At 37.3% G+C, this 17,999-nt stretch overlaps 1 protein-coding gene across 2 annotated transcripts; it reads left to right on the plus strand.

The window, feature by feature from the left end:
- The first annotated feature begins 7,598 nt into the window (after window positions 1-7,598).
- On the plus strand, window positions 7,599-16,742 carry LOC109814011 (uncharacterized). 2 transcript variants are annotated; one of them, XM_020378328.3, is made up of 8 exons: window positions 7,599-8,402; window positions 11,095-11,391; window positions 13,436-13,555; window positions 15,025-15,105; window positions 15,561-15,620; window positions 15,693-15,775; window positions 15,930-15,986; window positions 16,281-16,742. In XM_020378328.3, the coding sequence occupies exons 1-5, from the start codon at window positions 7,610-7,612 to the stop codon at window positions 15,587-15,589; spliced, it is 1,320 nt and encodes a 439-aa protein (XP_020233917.2). In that variant the 5' UTR covers window positions 7,599-7,609; the 3' UTR covers window positions 15,590-15,620; window positions 15,693-15,775; window positions 15,930-15,986; window positions 16,281-16,742. The 2 variants fall into 2 exon arrangements, with proteins under 2 accessions (XP_020233917.2, XP_020233918.2); XM_020378329.3 differs by lacking the exons at window positions 15,025-15,105; window positions 15,561-15,620; window positions 15,693-15,775; window positions 15,930-15,986; window positions 16,281-16,742 and adding an exon at window positions 13,143-13,332.
- The last annotated feature ends 1,257 nt before the right edge of the window (window positions 16,743-17,999 follow it).

A 17,999-nucleotide genomic window follows, 5' to 3' on the forward strand; every position in this document is an offset into this window, starting at 1 on the left:
AGTGTGAGGCATGCCAAGGAGGCGGAGTTTATGCGATTGTACCAATGTGGGATGACAGTGTCTGACTATGCGATGGGATTCGAGCACTTGGCTCGTTTCTATTCGCAAGCCATTTTTGAAGCCTGAAAGTGCAGGAAATTTGCTGAAGGATTGAAACAGGAGTTGAAGATGGTGGTGGTGCCTATGGCCATCACTGAGTTTTCGGCCTTAGTTGAGAAGGAAAAAGTTGTTGAGCGGTTAGAAGGTGACAACCGGATGATGAGAAGTGCTGAGGGACCAGCTGGGTCCAAGAAGGGTGGAGGTCAGAGGAAACCTTACGATAGGCCCCAACCACAACAAGGGGGTCCTGTCACAAGGCAACCTACTAATGCAACTAGAGGTGGGAGTCAGGGTGGAGGTGCCACTCTCAGATGTTATAGGTGTGTTGGACCCCACTTTGTTCGGGATTGTCCTCAAACTGAGAGCCGATGCTTCAGGTGTGGCCAGATGGGTCACGAGTCGACTAGTTGTCCTGCCAAAAATAGACCGAATAGGGGTGCTCCAAGAGGTGATAGACCTATTACTGCTGGGAGGGTGTTCGCCTTGACCGGGGCTAAAGCTTCCACTTCATCAGATTTAGTGAAGGGAAAGGGAAAAACTGCTGGTAAGGATGTGATGATTCTTTTTTATTCTGGAGCCTCCCATTCTTTTATTTCCTATGCATGTGTTGCATTGTTGGGTGTGCCGGTGTGTAATTTGGGGTTGAGACTGCTAGTGTCGACACCCGCTTCTTCTTTTGTAGTTTGGTCTAAGCTATGTGTTGGTTGTCCGATAGTGGTGAATGAGAAGAGGTATAAGGTAAACTTGATTTGTTTGCCTTTAGTAGATATTGATATAATCTTAGGGATGGATTGGTTGTCTGCCAATCGCATCTTTATATATTGTGCCAATAGGAGGTTGATTTTTCCTCAAGTAAAGGATGAGCTGTTGATTTCAGCTAGCCAGCTGAAACATTGATGAGAGATGGAGCAGAGTGTTGTATTCTGCTTGCTACCATGAATGTAGAGACCGAGAGGGTCATTGCTGAGATAGAGGTTGTGAAGGATTTTTCTTAGGTGTTTCCGGATGAGGTGCCTGGGTTACCTCCTACTAGGGAGATGGAGTTCAGCATTGATTTGGTTCCTAGTGCAGGGCTAGTGTCGATTGCTCCCTATAGGATGGCCCCAGCAGAGTTGGTTGAGCTGAAAAGTCAGTTGGAAGAGTTGCTGGAAAAGCAGTTGGTGAGGCCGAGTGTATCTCCATGGGGTGCTCCTGTGTTGTTGGTGAAGAAGAAGGATGGAGGTAGTCGACTGTGTGTTGATTACCGATAGTTAAACAAATTGACCATTAAGAACAAATATCCACTTCCCTAGATAGATGACTTAATGGATCAATTGAGGGGAGCATCGGTGTTCTCAAAGATTGACTTAAGGTTAGGATATCACCAGATAAGGGTGAAGGAGGGTGACATACCTAAGACTGCTTTCAGGACTAGGTATGGTCACTATGAGTATGTTGTGATGTCGTTTGGTGTGACCAACGCCCTGGCAATGTTCATGGATTACATGAACAGGATCTTCCGGCCTTTCTTGGATAAATTTCTGGTGGTGTTCATTGATGACATCCTCATTTATTCAAGAACCCTAAAGGAACATGGAGAGCACTTGAGGTTAGTCTTGGAGATTCTGAAGGAGAACTAGTTGTACGCTAAGCTTTCGAAGTGTGAGTTTTGGTTGGAAGAGGTGAAGTTCTTGGGCCATGTAATTTCAGTTGAGGGGATTGTAGTTGATCTGGCTAAGGTGGAGTCAGTGTTGCAGTGGGAGCGTCCAAAAACTGTCACGAACATTCGGAGTTTTGTGGGTCTAGCGGGTTACTATAAGAGGTTCATTAAGGGATTCTCCAAGATAGTAGCGCCTCTAACCTAGTTGACTAGAAAGGATCAACCTTTCATTTGGACAGATGCTTGTGAGCGGAGTTTTGATGAGCTGAAGAAGAGGTTGACTACTTCTCCTGTGTTGGTATTGCCTGATTCTGGTGAATCTTTTGATGTGTATTGTGATGCTTCTCACTAGGGATTGGGGTGTGTGTTGATGCAGAACAGGAGAGTGGTGGCATATGCTTCAAGGCAATTGAAGAACCATGAGAGGAATTATCCTACTCATGACTTGGAGTTGGCAGCAGTTGTTTTCGCGTTGAAGATATGGAGGCATTATTTGTATGGTGCTCGGTTCAGCGTCTTTAGTGATTACAAGAGCCTGAAGTACTTGTTTGATCAGAAGGAGCTGAACATGAGATAGAGACAGTGGATGGAATTTCTAAAGGATTATGATTTTCAGCTAATGTATCACCCTAGGAAGGCCAATGTAGTGGCGGATGCTCTTAGTAGGAAATCCATCACATGTCCGGTTTGATGATGAAAGAGTTGGAGCTGGTGGAGGAATTCAGGGATTTGAATCTTTGTTTGGAGTTAGCTCATAATCACATTAGTTGTGGGATGACTACCATAACTAGTGAGTTCTTGAGGCAAGTTGGGTTGAAGCAGTTGCAAGATGCAGAGTTGGTGAAGATTCTTGGTTTACTAGGTACCAAGAAGGTAGTTGGTTTTGAGCTGGGCGGAGATAGAATTTTGAGGTTTAAGGGCAGAATTTGCCTACCTCATGATTCTGAGCTGAAGAAAGAGGTTCTAGAGGAAGGCCACAAGAGTAGACTTAGCATACATCCCGGTATTACTAAGATGTACCAAGATCTCAAGAAGACTTTCTAGTGGTCTGGTATGAAGAGGGACATAGTTGAATATGTGGCGGCTTGTCTGACTTGTCAGAAGGCAAAGGTGGAGCACTAGAAGTCGGGTGGTTTGTTGCAACTGATGGAGATTCTAGAGTGGAAGTGGGATAGTATCACTATGGATTTCATTGTGGGATTACCTAGGTCGGCTAGGAATAGTGATGCTATCTGGGTGATTGTTGATAGGTTGACCAAGTATGCGCATTTCTTGCCTGTCAATATCAAGTGGTCCTTGGAGAAGCTGACGCAATTGTATGTGAGGGAAATAGTACGGTTGCATGGGGTGCTTTCTAGTATTATTTCAGATAGAGATCTGAGGTTCACTTCCAGATTTTGGCAGAGTCTGCACCAAGCCTTAGGCACTAAGTTGAGGTTGAGTTATGCTTATCATCCACAGACGGATGGTCAGTCAGAGAGGACAATTCAGTCCTTGGAGGATCTGCTGAGGGCTTGTGTATTAGACCACTTGGGAAGCTAGGAGGAAGTCCTACCATTAGTGAAATTCACGTACAATAATAGCTTTCATGCTAGTATTGGGATGGTGCCGTTTGAAGCCCTGTATGGTAGGAGGTGTAGGACTCCTCTATGTTGGTATGAAGATGGTGAGTTAGCGGTTGTAGGGCCGGAGCTGATCCTATAGACTACTGAGAAGGTAAAGCTGATTCAGGAGAGAATGAAGACTGTTCAGAGTAGGCAGAAATCATATGCTGATAAAAGGAGAAAGCCTTTGGAGTTTGCTGAAAGGGAACATGTGTTTTTGAAGGTGACCCCAACCTATGGTGTGGGAAGAGCGTTGAGGGCTAAGAAGTTGACACCTAGGTTTGTTGGTCCCTATCAGATCATCCATCCTGTGGGTCCGGTCGCTTATCGGTTGGCTTTGCCACCATCTCTCTCAAACCTACACGATGTGTTTCATGTATCTCAATTGAGGAAGTATGTTAATGACCCCATCATGTGGTTGAGTTGGATGAAGTGTGGGTGAAGGAGAATCTGACTTTTGAGAAGTCGCCTATAATTGTGGTTGATTTCAAGTTGAAGGAGTTGAGAGGCAAGTCTATTGGCTTGATGAAAGTGTTGTGGGATGCAGCTACTGGTGAAGCTACTTGGGAAGTTGAGTAGCAGTGCAGAGAGCGGTATCCTTTCTTATTCCCAAATAAGTCTATTTTCGGGGACGAAAATTCCTGTTGTTGGGGAGGTTGTAAAACCCGCGGCCTCTCCCTCTCTTTTCTCATTCTCTTCTCCTCTTTTTTCCTTATTCTCTCAAGCTTCTTAACTTGATTTTGGTTTTCTTCCTCTAAGGCTGGGTCGGATAGCATAGGTGATCCATTCCTTTCAAATGTAAGCCGTGTGAAGCTAGCCGGAAACTGAATTCTTTCTCCTTTCTCTCCTTCTCTTCCGCTTCCCCGGAGCTCGGATTTCTTCTTCTCCGAGGTAAAGGAAGCTAGTTTTCGCATGGATTGGTTGGAAATGAGTTTAGAAACTCATGTGCTGTTTGATTTGAGAAGATTGATGGGTTGTTTTGAAGAAATTGCATTTTTGGGGTTTTGGGAAAAAGGGTGAAAATTTGGGGATTTTGAGTGAAATTTTTGAAGTTTAAGGGTTACTACTTGATAGTGCGCCGGGCGTAGTTCTTGGCGCCGGGCGCGTGACCATTAGAGAGTTCCATTGGTCAAGCACTCTGGGCGCAAGACTGGTTGCGCCGGACGAGTTTGGGAATGGAGGCCCCTGAATGGCTCACGCTGGGTGTGGAAAAATCATGCTGGGCATGATATCAGACAGGGACTCACAATTTTGGGTTACTGGTGCGGTGCCGGGCGTGAATTGATCTCGCCGGGCGTAGAGACTCCATGAGAGTCTTTGCCAGGGGTGGCGCCGGGCGCAATTGGTATTATGTCGGGCGTGAGACCTTAGGGAGGTCTCTGCCTTGCTAGTGCCAAGCGCAGGTTGGGTACATCGGGCTTATGAGACTCCTGAGAGTCTCTGCCTTCTTTTTCGCCGGGCGCGTAAGAGCCTTGGAGCTCTCTGGTTGGTCTAAGCCGGGCGCAAGTACTATTGTGCCGGGCGCGAATGTGTTTTGTTTTGGTAATGTTGATTAATGATGATTAATGCTGATTAATGTTGTATTGATGTAAAGTTTAGCAGTGTTGTATGTTATTTGTGTTGATTGATGAATGTTGTTATGCCAAGATGAGTTGTATGATGTCTAAGTTGTGCTGTGCTGAATGTTGATTCTGAGCTATGTTGTAGGTCGTAAGGCTGAGTTGTTGTAGGTCGTAAGGCTGAGCTGTAGGAGATCTCCGAGTTGAAATGCGTGACGACCCATAAGCTGTTTGATGTGATTTTGCTGAATGATGTAAGCTATATATGTGTAGTGTGCTGTGAAGCTGAGATGTAGATGTGTGCTGTTATGTGTTGCGTGTCAACTTTGTTGAATTTGATGATGTGCTGATAAGTTAAAGCTATTTATAATTGAATTATATGCTGATTTCTTTTCACTAGCTTACCCTTGTCTGTTTCCATGTGGATTAGACTGCAATGATCATACTGTGTATGAGAGCAGAGCAGGGATAGGTTGGAGTAAAGTAGCAGGTTTGTAGTTGTCAGATGGAGTTGATGTTTTGTTGTTGATAGGCTACTTAGTGTAGCTAGGATGATGTATTTTGTATATTGACTTTTTAGCCCCAAGCTAGACCTATGCTTATATATATATATTTTATTTATATGCATACTCTATTCTGCGTGGTGTTGTTTGTTGTACGACGACTAGGTGAGTCGTTACAAGAACTATCATAATCCCCTTTCTTAAACATTAATCCTTCAGTAAAAATAATCTAATTACGGTTTACTCTCCTTCCTCAATTATTAAATAAAACATATTTTAATAAAAATCAAATATTTCATATAAATAAAATGCATTTATAAAAATCAACAACATCATTTATGAAAGCTAATATTTATTTATTAAGTGAAAATCTTGAGGTATTATATTTGATTCCATTCCTCCCCATCTCTATATATATAAAACCAAACAATGAAATTTTTATTCCATTTATTTTATCCACTCTATTCCACTCTCTACCACCAATCCAAACATATTCTAAATAAATAGTTTATATATTAATAACATAGTAATAAATAACTATTAATAAAACTATACTAATTTAATAAATAAGTATTAATAGGAAATATAATGATTTAAACATAAATTAGTAACTAATATTTTAATTTATGCATTACACAAGCTAAATATCTATTATATATAACTAAATTTATAAAAAAAAATAAAAATATATAAATTACATATAAAATTTGTCTAAATATTTTTTACATACAAATTATATTTTATATTTATAATAAATAATTATAATGTGACATCATATTACTTTTAATTATTGATGATTTATTTTGAATATTAAAAATTATATTATAAATAAATGATAAATAAAAATTGAAATAGATAAAAAGCTAAAAAGAGTCACTAAAAATTTTCTTATCCAAAGAAAAATGTCTAAAAAAAATTCATTAAAGAGAAATTTCTAAAAGTATTTTTGAGTACAAAATAATTGTTCATATTTAATATATTAAGTTGATATTTTTTAAAATACTTAAATATGCTTTTAGTACATCAAATGAGGTAAATTTGTCTTTTATCCCTCAATTTGTTTTCAAAAAATTATACTTCAAATTTAAAATTAATATTTTTAGTTTTGTAATTTAAAAGAAAAAAAAACTTATTTTAGTCCCACTTATTTAATATTATTAATGACTCTATCAAATATTATAACACAAAATTCACCTACTGAAAATATTTTTTTAAAAAATTATAAGACTTAAAAATCAATTTTTAAATTCGAGAAAAAAAACTTATATTAAATTTGATGAATTAAAAATATATTTAAGAATATTAAAAAACATAAATTATTTATAAAAAAAAAACTCCTAAAAATTTTCAAGATTTAAAAAATAAGCTTAAATAGCATTTTGGTTCGTAAAATATATCTGTTTTTCTTTGTCAATATAAATATATTTTTCGCTTTTAATTCCTAGAAGTTTTTTTTTTCTTTACTCTTGGTCGTATAAAATATTTTATTTTTAGTTTTAGTTTTTGTGGTAACTTTTTTCATCATTTTAAATGATATGTTAAACATTTAAACACTATTTTATGTAAATTTGAAGTATTTGATGTTTGATACGGTATAAAAAAAATATGTATACATGTTTTGGAAGAACCAAAAGTTAAGAAAAAAACTTTTAAATACTAAAGACGAAAAAAATAAACATTTTAGGGAAAATATATTTTTTAACCTAAAAGAATATTTAAATTATTATCCAAACAAATTATTTTAATCAATAATCTTTCAAAATCCACTTGTGGATTAATTTTTTTATCACAAAATTATCATCCAAATTACAGATTCCAACCTGTTCCCAGAAATCAAAACTCCATTCCTTCCTCAAGAGCACTGATTCTCATTGACTCCTTTCCATGACCATTAAAATAACCTCCTTGAACATCCCACAATCTCACTTGCCACCATCTCTCACACAACCCAAATCAACCAATCCATCTTTTCCTCAAACAAAACCCTACCAACTACCAAGTCCTCCACACATCAACAACAACAACATTAGACATCACTTCCCCTTTCTCCCACCCAAGTCCCAAATCAATGCCTTTCCTCTCCTTCACAACAACATTAGACATCAGTTCCCTTCCTAGCAAGTGAGTAGTGAGAGAGTGAGTGAGGAAATTTCATTTTCTTCATCTTCTTCTCCTTCTTTATCATCTTCTTCACTTGTTTTTGTAATGGTTGTTGTGCAATCTTCCAAGGTCCCACTCCCACACCCTTCTTCCCTCTCTCCCCCTCCCCACCCTCACACAACCTCCATCCTCTTTGAACCCTCCTCCCTCTCCCTTGCCCTAACCCACTCTGACTCTTCTATCTCTCTCTACAATTCCTTCTCTCCTCACTCACACTCCCTCCCTCACCCCCAAACCCTAATCCCCTCCCCCTCCTCCTCCTCCACCTTCCTCCTCCTCCAACAACCATCCTCCTCCTCCTCCTCCGCCGCCGCCGCCGTCCTCTTCATTGTATCCTCCCCCCACCGCTCCCGCATCCTCCTCCGCCTCTACCGTCTCCGCCGCGACCCCCCCTCCTTCGCCCGCGTGACGGGCGTCCTCTGCTGCCATAAGGACCTCCGCTTCGAGCCTAGCCTCGGCGTCCTCCTCGACGCCAAGCACGGCGCCGCCGTCAGGCTCGCCGGCTCCGTCAATTACTTCGCGCTCTACGCCCTCTCCAGCAACAGGGTATGGGTTTTCGCGGTGAAAGATGACGACGGCGGCGATGAAGACGACGGCGGTGGTGTGAGATTGATGAGGTGCGCGGTGATTGAGTGCGCGCGGCCGGTTTTTTCGATGAGTGTTGCGTTGGGGTTCTTGATTCTCGGGGAGGAGAATGGGGTTAGGGTTTTTGGGCTGAGGAGGCTCGTGAAGGGGAGGGGCGGGAAGAGGAAGCAGCTGAGGAATCGAGGAGGGGGTTTGGAGGTGGTGAACTGCAATAGTGATTTGGAAGGGAAGATGGAAAGGCATGGTGTTGCTGGTAAGCACTTGAATGTGTTAACTTTGTTGTAGAGTAGTGTATTGTTGGTATGTTTTGGTTTTGAATTTAGTTAGAATGTATATGTAGTTGTAGTGTAAGTGTCGTCTTATCATTGATTGTCATGTGGTAAGGCTCATGTCTTTTACAATAACTACTTTAAAAGTCGTATCTGAGATGACTTATGAAGGATTGTCACGTTTGGAAACAATAACGACTTTCGTGATTGTTACTTTAAAAGTCATGTCTCCGGTGATTTCTGATTAGTTTGACAGTATAAAACTGTTTGTACTGATGATCCATGAAAGTTAGTAACATGAAGTTCTCTGGGATTTTGTAAGGCAAAAGTGCTGAGTAAGACTAATTTGTGTCTTCTTGAATTTCTTTTTGTAGAGTTACATGTTTTGTATCTTTCTTTTCTCCATATATACTGTTTTATTTTTTGCTTTTCAACTTGTCATCTTTGTGAGTACTGATTGAGACCCTAGTTGTAATCTTGTTTCGTGTCTATTCTTGTGTTCTACATAATTTTTAATAACAGCCTCAACGTGCCATTATTTTTGTCATGACTCTGTTTTAGTTGGTAGGTATACTTACATTTTAGTCTCAATAAATACGGGGTTGTGTTTGGCATTATAATTCAGTATTATTCATGGCCACTTAAAGTAGTACCATCTAATATTTGTGATGAATAGGTGAAAGAGACTTTTTTTTGGGCTAGTAGATGTGCACCCATGCCCTATCTATCTATTATTTGGGTTGGGGGGGGGGGGAGTAGTTCATACATAAATATAAATTGTAGTGCTTCACTACAGACTACTAGTGCGAGGGAAATTCATTCATCATTATCCGTGTCTTAACCCTCAAGGAATGAGCAAAATCTCATTTTCACATTTTATCTTGTTTGTCTATTTATTGTATATCAACTACTTGTGGTATTCAATGTCCTATATAGTGAGCATCTTTACCTGGACCTGTAAACATCCGAGTTTGATACAGTTTCCAATCCTCTGATCCATTGAGCTTAATTAGTTTAATTTTAAAACAACAAATGGCGTACTGTGTGTTGACAAGAGTAGCCAATTGTGGCATATCACCCCTATCATGCTGTGCAAGAATGTTGTGCTTGCTGGCTGCTACAGGGAACTCATAGTGGTGTGTGGATAGCAGCCAAAGTTGCTGCCAAATTGCTGAGGGTAGTGCTATGTGACAATTGGATTCTGGCCCCTCCTTTTTCTCTTTTTATCAGTTAGCTATTTTTAGAGTTGATTTTATGACTTGACAAGTTGACATATCTTCTCTTGAACCATTTGAGGATTAGAATAGGAAACTACTTAGCTTCTATGAAACCTAGTTTCCCACATCCCTCAATATTCAACCCACATGTTTTCTGTCACTTTTTCAGCTGGTCATGCTTTATCCAGCCTAGGATGGCCATTTTCCAGCCAAAAGTCAGCACATCGGTTTGTGGCCCTTGTTATAACATTTCTCTGCTAGCCTCTGTTCACACTTGACAGGCCTGATCTGTCCTTTCTGTGTTTCTGTCTTCCTCTGCCCTATTCACGGACCTTGTGGTCCAATGTAATTGTCCTTATCAGTGTTACTGTCCAACAAAGATACCTCTCATAAACAGTAGCCAAGCACCACTAGGGGCCTAAGAAGACTACTTTATCCCTCAAAAAATATGGAAGCTGCTGATTCCAAAGAAGTCTATCATTATACTCTCCTCTATGAATTAACTATTAGTCCTTTGTAAAATGGAATTTATTTCCTATATATATATTGCTGACAATTGACTGGAAATAAAAAACTTTATAAAAAATTACACTCTTCTCTAACTACCTTGTCAAACAACAGAGTAAAAACATTTTATGTACTATTCAAACCCAAAACAGTTCTACTTGGGAAATTTCTTCTGCTAGAAGTATCTTTGTCAATGGTCCTGCCTCCGTTGTATATGTTGTACAAGTTTAGTATGTTCAAACTTAAAAGGGGCTTCCAGTGGTTACGCATTTTTTAATTCATTAATTGGTGATAGTTCCTTCATATTCACTGGACAATTTCTCTTTGACCAGCTTGAGATTATTTAAACCATTTATGTTAGGCATAAATTGATGAGTAATTTACCGGACTCTGTTGCAGTTTTAGAACTTAACAAATACCAACCGTAAGATCTAAAGGGCATTGATCTCTATTCTCTGTTCTTTTATCATCTCTACCAGTAATTAATGCACTATAATGATTGACACAGCTGGCCTATGTGAATTACAGCATGGTGTTATTTTTTTGCCTATTCACAAGTCACAGTGGCTGTAGCCAAAGATCCTACCCTGGAAAAATATGAAAAATTGTGTTTTTATATTTAATTTCTGCTAACAATTTTTAGATCTTTCTCAATGACCAGGATATGGATGCAATTCATTGTCCTGACCTTTGTTTAATCTGAAGATGTTTTAATGGTAAATAACTAAATATTAAGAACAATCTTTAACAGCAAGCTGTATTTTGAATATCTTGTGATATAAATGGAATCCCTAACTAGCATACTGGCAATCTACTTTCATTGTCTATCTATGATTTCCTACAGGGTAGATCTGTAGGGATTTCATGCTCTGATTACTTGATTCTATATGTAATTGTTAACCAGTTCTAATATTCCTCAGTATATTGCATAATCATGTTTTTCTACTTTTAGTGAAGCAGACAAATGTTAAATTTAAACACGATGACAGAGATGGAGGTTCATGTTTTGTGGCGTTGAAGGGAAATGAGGTTAAAACAAAATCCACAACTAAGGTATCCATGTCTATAAAGGCTATTTCCATTCAGGCTGTGTCCCAGAGGATGTTTCTGATATTGGATTCTCGTGGTGATTTACATTTGCTATGCCTGTCAAACTCTGGCATAGGAGTAGATATCACCAGTAATGTTAAGCAACTGCATCGTATTATGAAAGTTCAGAGTCTTGCTGTTCTTCCTGATCTATCTACTAGTAAGTGTCACTTTCTATGTCTTGTGTGTTTGTGTATACTCAAAATTCAATTTGAGGATTCTTTCTGAATGAAATATTTTATGTTGATGTTAGAAAAAACTGCTAATTATGGAATGATTTTGCTGGGGTTGAAATATTCTGTTAAAGTCCTTCCATTGGCTGTGATGTTGATGATAATCATGTCTTTGCTGATAGCTTCTAATTACCTTGTTCATTGTTAATTGATTATAATTGCACTATAAATATGGCACCAGTGTGCATCCAAGAGACCAAATGTTTCCCAATCAATTTGTTTCATCTATAAAGAAAAGACAAAGGCACTGGGGAATGGGGAAGACTGAAAATTTAGTTCTCTTTTCTTTTTATCAGATTGGAAGATCCGTTACATTGGGAGGCTTGCTTTTGCAAATTGAAGTGATATATACTTAGTATCTCTTGCTTTCTCTATATGTTTCGATTTGTTACACTAGATATAGTCATTGTTTGATTGGGAAGGTTTACATTGTATTTATAAACTTTTTGAATTGGGTAGAGAATAGAAGCAAGAAGGTATCATATGATTTATCTAATCCTGTTGAAATACTAGTTTCTATATGCAATAAGTTTGAATACAAAACCAAATGTAGAAGTCACATTTTTTATGCCTAATTGCCTATGTTTATAGAACTTAGGATTGAAGAGATGCTTAACATAAATCTGACATTGTAGTTGGGGGGGACCCTATAAATCTATAACTGTTGTGGTTGAGATTGCCTGAAGCACAAGTATGCCACCTTTTCAAATATGATGATGGAAACGGGTTGCTTGATACTGATTTAGTAAAAGAGGATTTGAATATTCCTTTATTTGGATCATGAATTAGCTTAGGGTTTAGGGTTTATAAAACAAGTTGTTTTATAAAAAATTGAAAGGAAAAAAAATCTATTGTGTACTCTCGAAGAATAATCAAATTATGAGAATAATATGCCTTCATTCTTTGGCTAATATCTTTGTCAGGGTATTAAAGTGAACAAATCTGCTCCAATTTTGAAATCAATTTGAAGTTTATTTTTGCATTCAAACTTAATATGTTATTAAAAAAAATTAATGAGATAAACTTGAGTGACTTATTACTTGACAATTAGTGTAAAGAAATGGTTAATAATTTTGATGTATTACCCTTTTTAGAATATATGAAATTAGCATATTATATCTTTTCATGAACATGTTTGGATACAATCCTAGAAGGGCTTTTAAGAGCTTCTCTATTAGAAAATACTCTTTATTTTCAATAGAGAAGCTCTCAAAAGTCTTTTCTAGATTGTATCTAAATAAGCTTCATGTATTAGACTATCCTTTAGGATTAATATCTCTATTTCCCATTATTTCTTTTGATTTGTTTCCTCATTTAGTTAGAATCATGATTAGTATAAATAAGGGTTAGTGCCTTAGGTTTCATAAACATCCCATCACATTGTAATATGTTTAAGTTAATATCAATTTTGTGTTTTATTCTCATTTATATATTCCTAAAATACCATGATTTTCACAATGATGTTCAATTTGACCGGTATGAACTGGGCACTTGTTTTCTTGTTCACTCAAACCTACCGTTCTTATGAGATGTTTTAGAGTTTTTTTTGTGGAAGATCATTGGTATAAGATGAGCTAGATATTGCTATGACGTTCTTATGTTAAATTCATGTTTGGGAGATGTATCTGTAACAACTGATGTGTCTACCATGGGATTTTACAATTCCTCCTAAAAACAGAAGGAGTTTGAAGGTTCATTTATTGGCTGGAAAGGTTGCCCTGGCTTCTAGTCTACATGCTGCATGCATGACCTCACCCTTGGTTCAGATAACAATGACAAAAGAGTGAAGAATATAATAGACACACCTGGTTGCTTCAAAATTTAAGATTCAGAATGTCAATATCACTTGGATAACAAAGATTGTTAAAGTTATGGTTGTTCAATTAGTTCTAGATTTAATTTTTTAAAAGAAAAAATCTATTCCCTTGTTTTTTGTTCTCCCTGCAGCTAAAATTAGTTACTATTTTGCAGTGTCCCAGACTATCTGGATATCAGATGGATGCCATTCTGTGCACATGTTCACTGCAATGGACATAGAAAATGCTTTAAATGAAGCCAATGACTGCAATGATAAGTTGATGCATATCCCAGGTTCACAAACTAATACCATTACCTGATTGAATTATTTGTTGACCCATAAATCTGTACGTTGCTAAAATTTCATCTAGTAGCACACTTGAACTAAAATTTTCGACAAACCAAACTAAAATTAATTTATACAACATTTTTAAGCATATAATTTATCTCATATTCATGCTTAACAAAATGAACATCTCAAGTTATTAACACATTTTCAAGGTTGTCAAACTCAAGAATTTGTGTAAATTCATAGAGTCCATAAACTCAACTTATACACGGCTCTTAAACTCATGAGAGTTTACCTAATACACAAACACAGCAATGATCTCACATCCTAAGTTCTTAAATCTCAAGTGATATTGATAGTTATAAAAATAATAAAGGTATTATGATACTAGACCCTAATCCTAATTAAACAAGGAAATAAACCATGAGATGTAATGAAACATGAAAGCAACTCCTGAGAGATCATCTAAGATACTATGAAAAATTTAAACATGTAATAATGGTATTATGATATTTTGTAGGTATTCTAAAGCTCCCTTAAGTTAAAGCTTGTTACAATTAAACATACTATAAGAAAATAAACCAAAAAAATAATGCAGTGCCAAGCAAACATGTCAGGGGAGATGGAGCTAGACTGCATCTGGGACTGGAAACAGGGTTGATGAGTCATAGCTTGGCACAAGCCACTTCAGCCATTATAAATCACCATCAGAATTATTATGGACATGGTACTGGTAGAAAAGTCAGCACTAGTATGATCACTTGTAGATTACTAGACTGATTATCAGCAAGAAAATATGTAGCTTTATCATTCTCATTCACTCTCCCTGTCAATGCCATGCTGGTACTGTAAAAGAGCATAACAGTAACCTAAACAATGACAAACCAAAGTTAACCTCCTGAAAGAATTCTAAGAAACATGCCAAACCTTGAGAGAGAGAGGGAGAGAACATCAAATATGATTAGAAAATAGCCTAAGGGAGCAAACATTCAAAGGAAGGTGGAAAAAAAAAAGGAATGGAGACCAGGCCTAACCAGAGATGGTGCAGCAAAACAAGCAAAAGGAATAGGAGCAGCATCCCAATGAGAAAGGTTGGATGGATATATTTTGGTGACTAGTTGGTTAAGTGGGGCCAGATCTGGAAGGAGACCAGTGAAGCCTAGATTTGAGATGGCAGCTGTGGAAAAGAGAGAAAATGATAATATTGATGTAAATAAAGCTTAGTGGAAATTTCATCTCAGCTCATTAACATGGAAATCAGAACACTATAGATATTCAAGCTCATGTAACTTGGAAACCATTGACTATATTTTCAATTTTCATTTAATTTTTCTCCCATTATTGGATAAGCTGTTTACAAAATGACATTTATCCTATGTTTCTTTAACACAAATTAAGGATCCTTGAGTGCCTTATGTTTCTCTTCACTTCACTTTTTCTGCACAATCTAAGTAATGTCTGCTATCTGTTTCAGTTAATCGTGTTCTTTTCTCCAGTGAGAAGATCCAAGATATCATTTCTCTAGCTGCAAATTCCATTCTGATTCTTGGACAAGGTAATATTTACTTTTGTTTTCATCACAACTTTTGATTAAATTCTTTGACAAACCATAATAAAAGGAAAGAGAAAATAAGTGTTCTTGTGGCATTTTGCAGTTAAGATTTTGCCAAATTCTCATTATGCATCTGTTGTGAATTGTGATATTAGCAATTTAAATTTTTTTATTTGGGACATGTGTGTCATATTTAGAGTTTCATAATTGCTATAGGCTGTTTTGTTTCTTTCCTACATTGTTTCCATGGGCCTAAGGTTGCTTACACCTAACCCTTCCCAAGACAGCAGGATCCCATAATGGTGGAAGCTGCACCCTTTTAGTTCAGCCTCTATTTCCATTCTATAAATTATTACATATGATCTAAACTACTTTTTGTTACTTCTCTTAGGCAGTTCTTAGCTTGATATATCTTATATTTCGCTTATTCACCGTGTAAAATCTTCCCTGCTCAACAGGAAGCTTATATGCATATGCTATCTCCTGAAGCTGCTTTGCTTTTTTTATCTTTTTCAATGGTAAGCATGTGCCTCATTCTTAGTGACCTGTTTTCACATGCTATGAAGTATTGACATTAGCTTTGTTTGCAGGAAACCATTGTTCCTGTCCCCCTTGACGTTCTAAAGTGTACTTGTGTACTTGCGTGGTTCTTCGATCAATTCTATCTTTCATGGTACGTATACTTTCAGTTATAACAAATTCATTCTTGCCCAAACAGTGAGATGTTGCAGAACATGAACTAATATTTTCCTTCTCTTGAATTCCCCCTCCCATTATAAATTATTTGAATAACATGGCTGGCATATCTATCCATAATTCTGAATCAGGTACTCTGGTTGCCCTCTCCGTGTAGTGCATTCCTAAGATACTGGAGATTGTGAAAGGTATGCTAATTGTGATGCAACCCTAGTGGGGTCATACCTGTTTTTAAACTTTAGGTTCATATATTTGGCTATTAGGGATAATATATGATCATGACTGAAGCATATTACTGATAATTATTTTATCTCGCCTATTGTTTTGTTAGTTTTTGACTGGATCAGTTGTGTTGAATATTTATGGTTCTTTTTATTTGAAGATAAAATTGGCTGATTTTACAACTCTAGGTTATGGAAAGTATCTGTTTTCCTCTAAATAAAATGAATACGAACCAATACCTTTTTTGGTTCTTGTTTTAGATTGACAGGATCATTAGACTGGTAATATCCGTGGGGTTCTATAATTATGGAGCTGTGAATTTCAACAGCTTAAATTCACCTGTCCTGCAAACCTGTCGGTCAACTGCTGGAGTACATACCTCCAACAAAGATGTTGGCTATTAATCCAAGTTGCTTGATTCTCATCTTCTGGAGGTTGGCTGAAATCACGGTTTTCTGCCAGAGAACTGATCAAGGTTCGATATAAAAGACATGATCTTGGCAGTTGGATTGCTCCGCTTGTTGGAATAGTGTTTATTTGATTGCAATTTTCTCATTCTAGCTATATCTATGGTTTGTTATTTTTGTGGAAGTTAGGTTGTGGAGTTAGAGGCTTATCTAGTTATTGATGCAACCTTTAGTCTATTATATTTTGGTGTCTTGACTTAACAATCTCGATGCCTTTAATGCTTTACCTATTAATTATGATGAATTTATGTTCGAGTTTGATGCCTCTGAATTCTGTCTGATGAAAAGAGAGAAGTCGTAAGAAAATAGGAAAAATGTAGTGAAAGAAAAGGACTAATGGATTGTCCATTAAACTGGAGATGAGTTGAGAAGTGAAATTGACCATTACACTGCTATTTCCTGTTTCCAGTTTTCATATCACTGTTTGGGTACAAAAAGTTTAGTTTAAGGGAAGGATTGTCCGCATGCAAGGTTAGGGGGACTTCTAACCTTTAACAAGGATTTAGGGTGGAATTATATATTGCTTCTTTAACAGTCAATACCCTAGTTATAATGCGAATGCTTTTAGAGTATACTAAAGCAATGATATACCATTTATCTAAGCATTAATCATGCTGCTGCTGATGTTATTCCCAAAGTGGTGCCTAATAATTGATCATGGCTATCAACCAAAATCTTGCCGCACAGGTGTTTGTGTAAGTGAGAAGATAAGACGATTCACTGAAATAGGGGTGAATCATATCCTAGAAAAGCAGAAAAACTTCATAAAATTAATGGACTGTATGGACCCCGACTAACAGAACCTTTCGTTCTTGATACCTACTTGGCATACACATGAGACAAATCTGATGACTATGAAGAGGTCCGTCTGGGACCCTTCTACTTCCATTATGAGGACCCTTGCCTCATTCATTTTTTGGAGGATTACAAGAAGCATGTGGCTTGCACATGAACAACCACAAAGGCGTTATCAGTCCAATCTCACCCCTCTCCACTCTGCTGACAAGTAGTGGACATCCACCTTGACAATCACTTAACAGCCCATACTGAAAGCAACCCAACAGTGCTTACCGATGCTATGCCATCGCGTTCCCAAATCCCAACTTGAAAAACAGTAATAATGCATAGGGATTCACCCCCATTGGGCTTTTCCTAGGTTACAGCAAGAGAAAGTAGCTCAATTTTGATATGGTAAAGGAGACAATTTAATTTTTTAAACTTCTTTTAAAAGAAAATTAGGTCAACTTAATAACGGATGAAATTTATTTTTGTGACATACTTGTATCATTTATTAACTTTTTCATGTTTCATTTCATCAATATAACTGCTGAGTTAAAATTTCTTATTATATAAACCAAGTGTATAAATTTCATGTGACTTTAAATAGAAGATTCTTGTAAAATGAGTTTATCTTTGAAGTGACAGGTAAGAATGCATTTACCATATTTTTAATGGGTCATGATGTGAATAAGGTCTATAAAATTACATATTTATAGTAGTTCGATTTATCTA

Source organism: Cajanus cajan, chromosome 2 (genome assembly GCF_000230855.2).
Source record: "Cajanus cajan strain Asha chromosome 2, NIPB_CcT2T_4, whole genome shotgun sequence".
Taxonomy (NCBI): Eukaryota; Viridiplantae; Streptophyta; class Magnoliopsida; order Fabales; family Fabaceae; genus Cajanus; species Cajanus cajan.

Bases quoted from the DNA above. Each gene is read 5' to 3' on its own strand.
- LOC109814011 (XM_020378328.3), top strand. From the start codon at position 7,610: ATGGTTGTTGTGCAATCTTCCAAGGTCCCACTCCCACACCCTTCTTCC. The intron at 8,403-11,094 runs GTAAGCACTTGA...TTCTACTTTTAG, and splicing joins GGAAAGGCATGGTGTTGCTG to TGAAGCAGACAAATGTTAAA. The intron at 13,556-15,024 runs GTTCACAAACTA...TATCTGTTTCAG, and splicing joins TAAGTTGATGCATATCCCAG to TTAATCGTGTTCTTTTCTCC.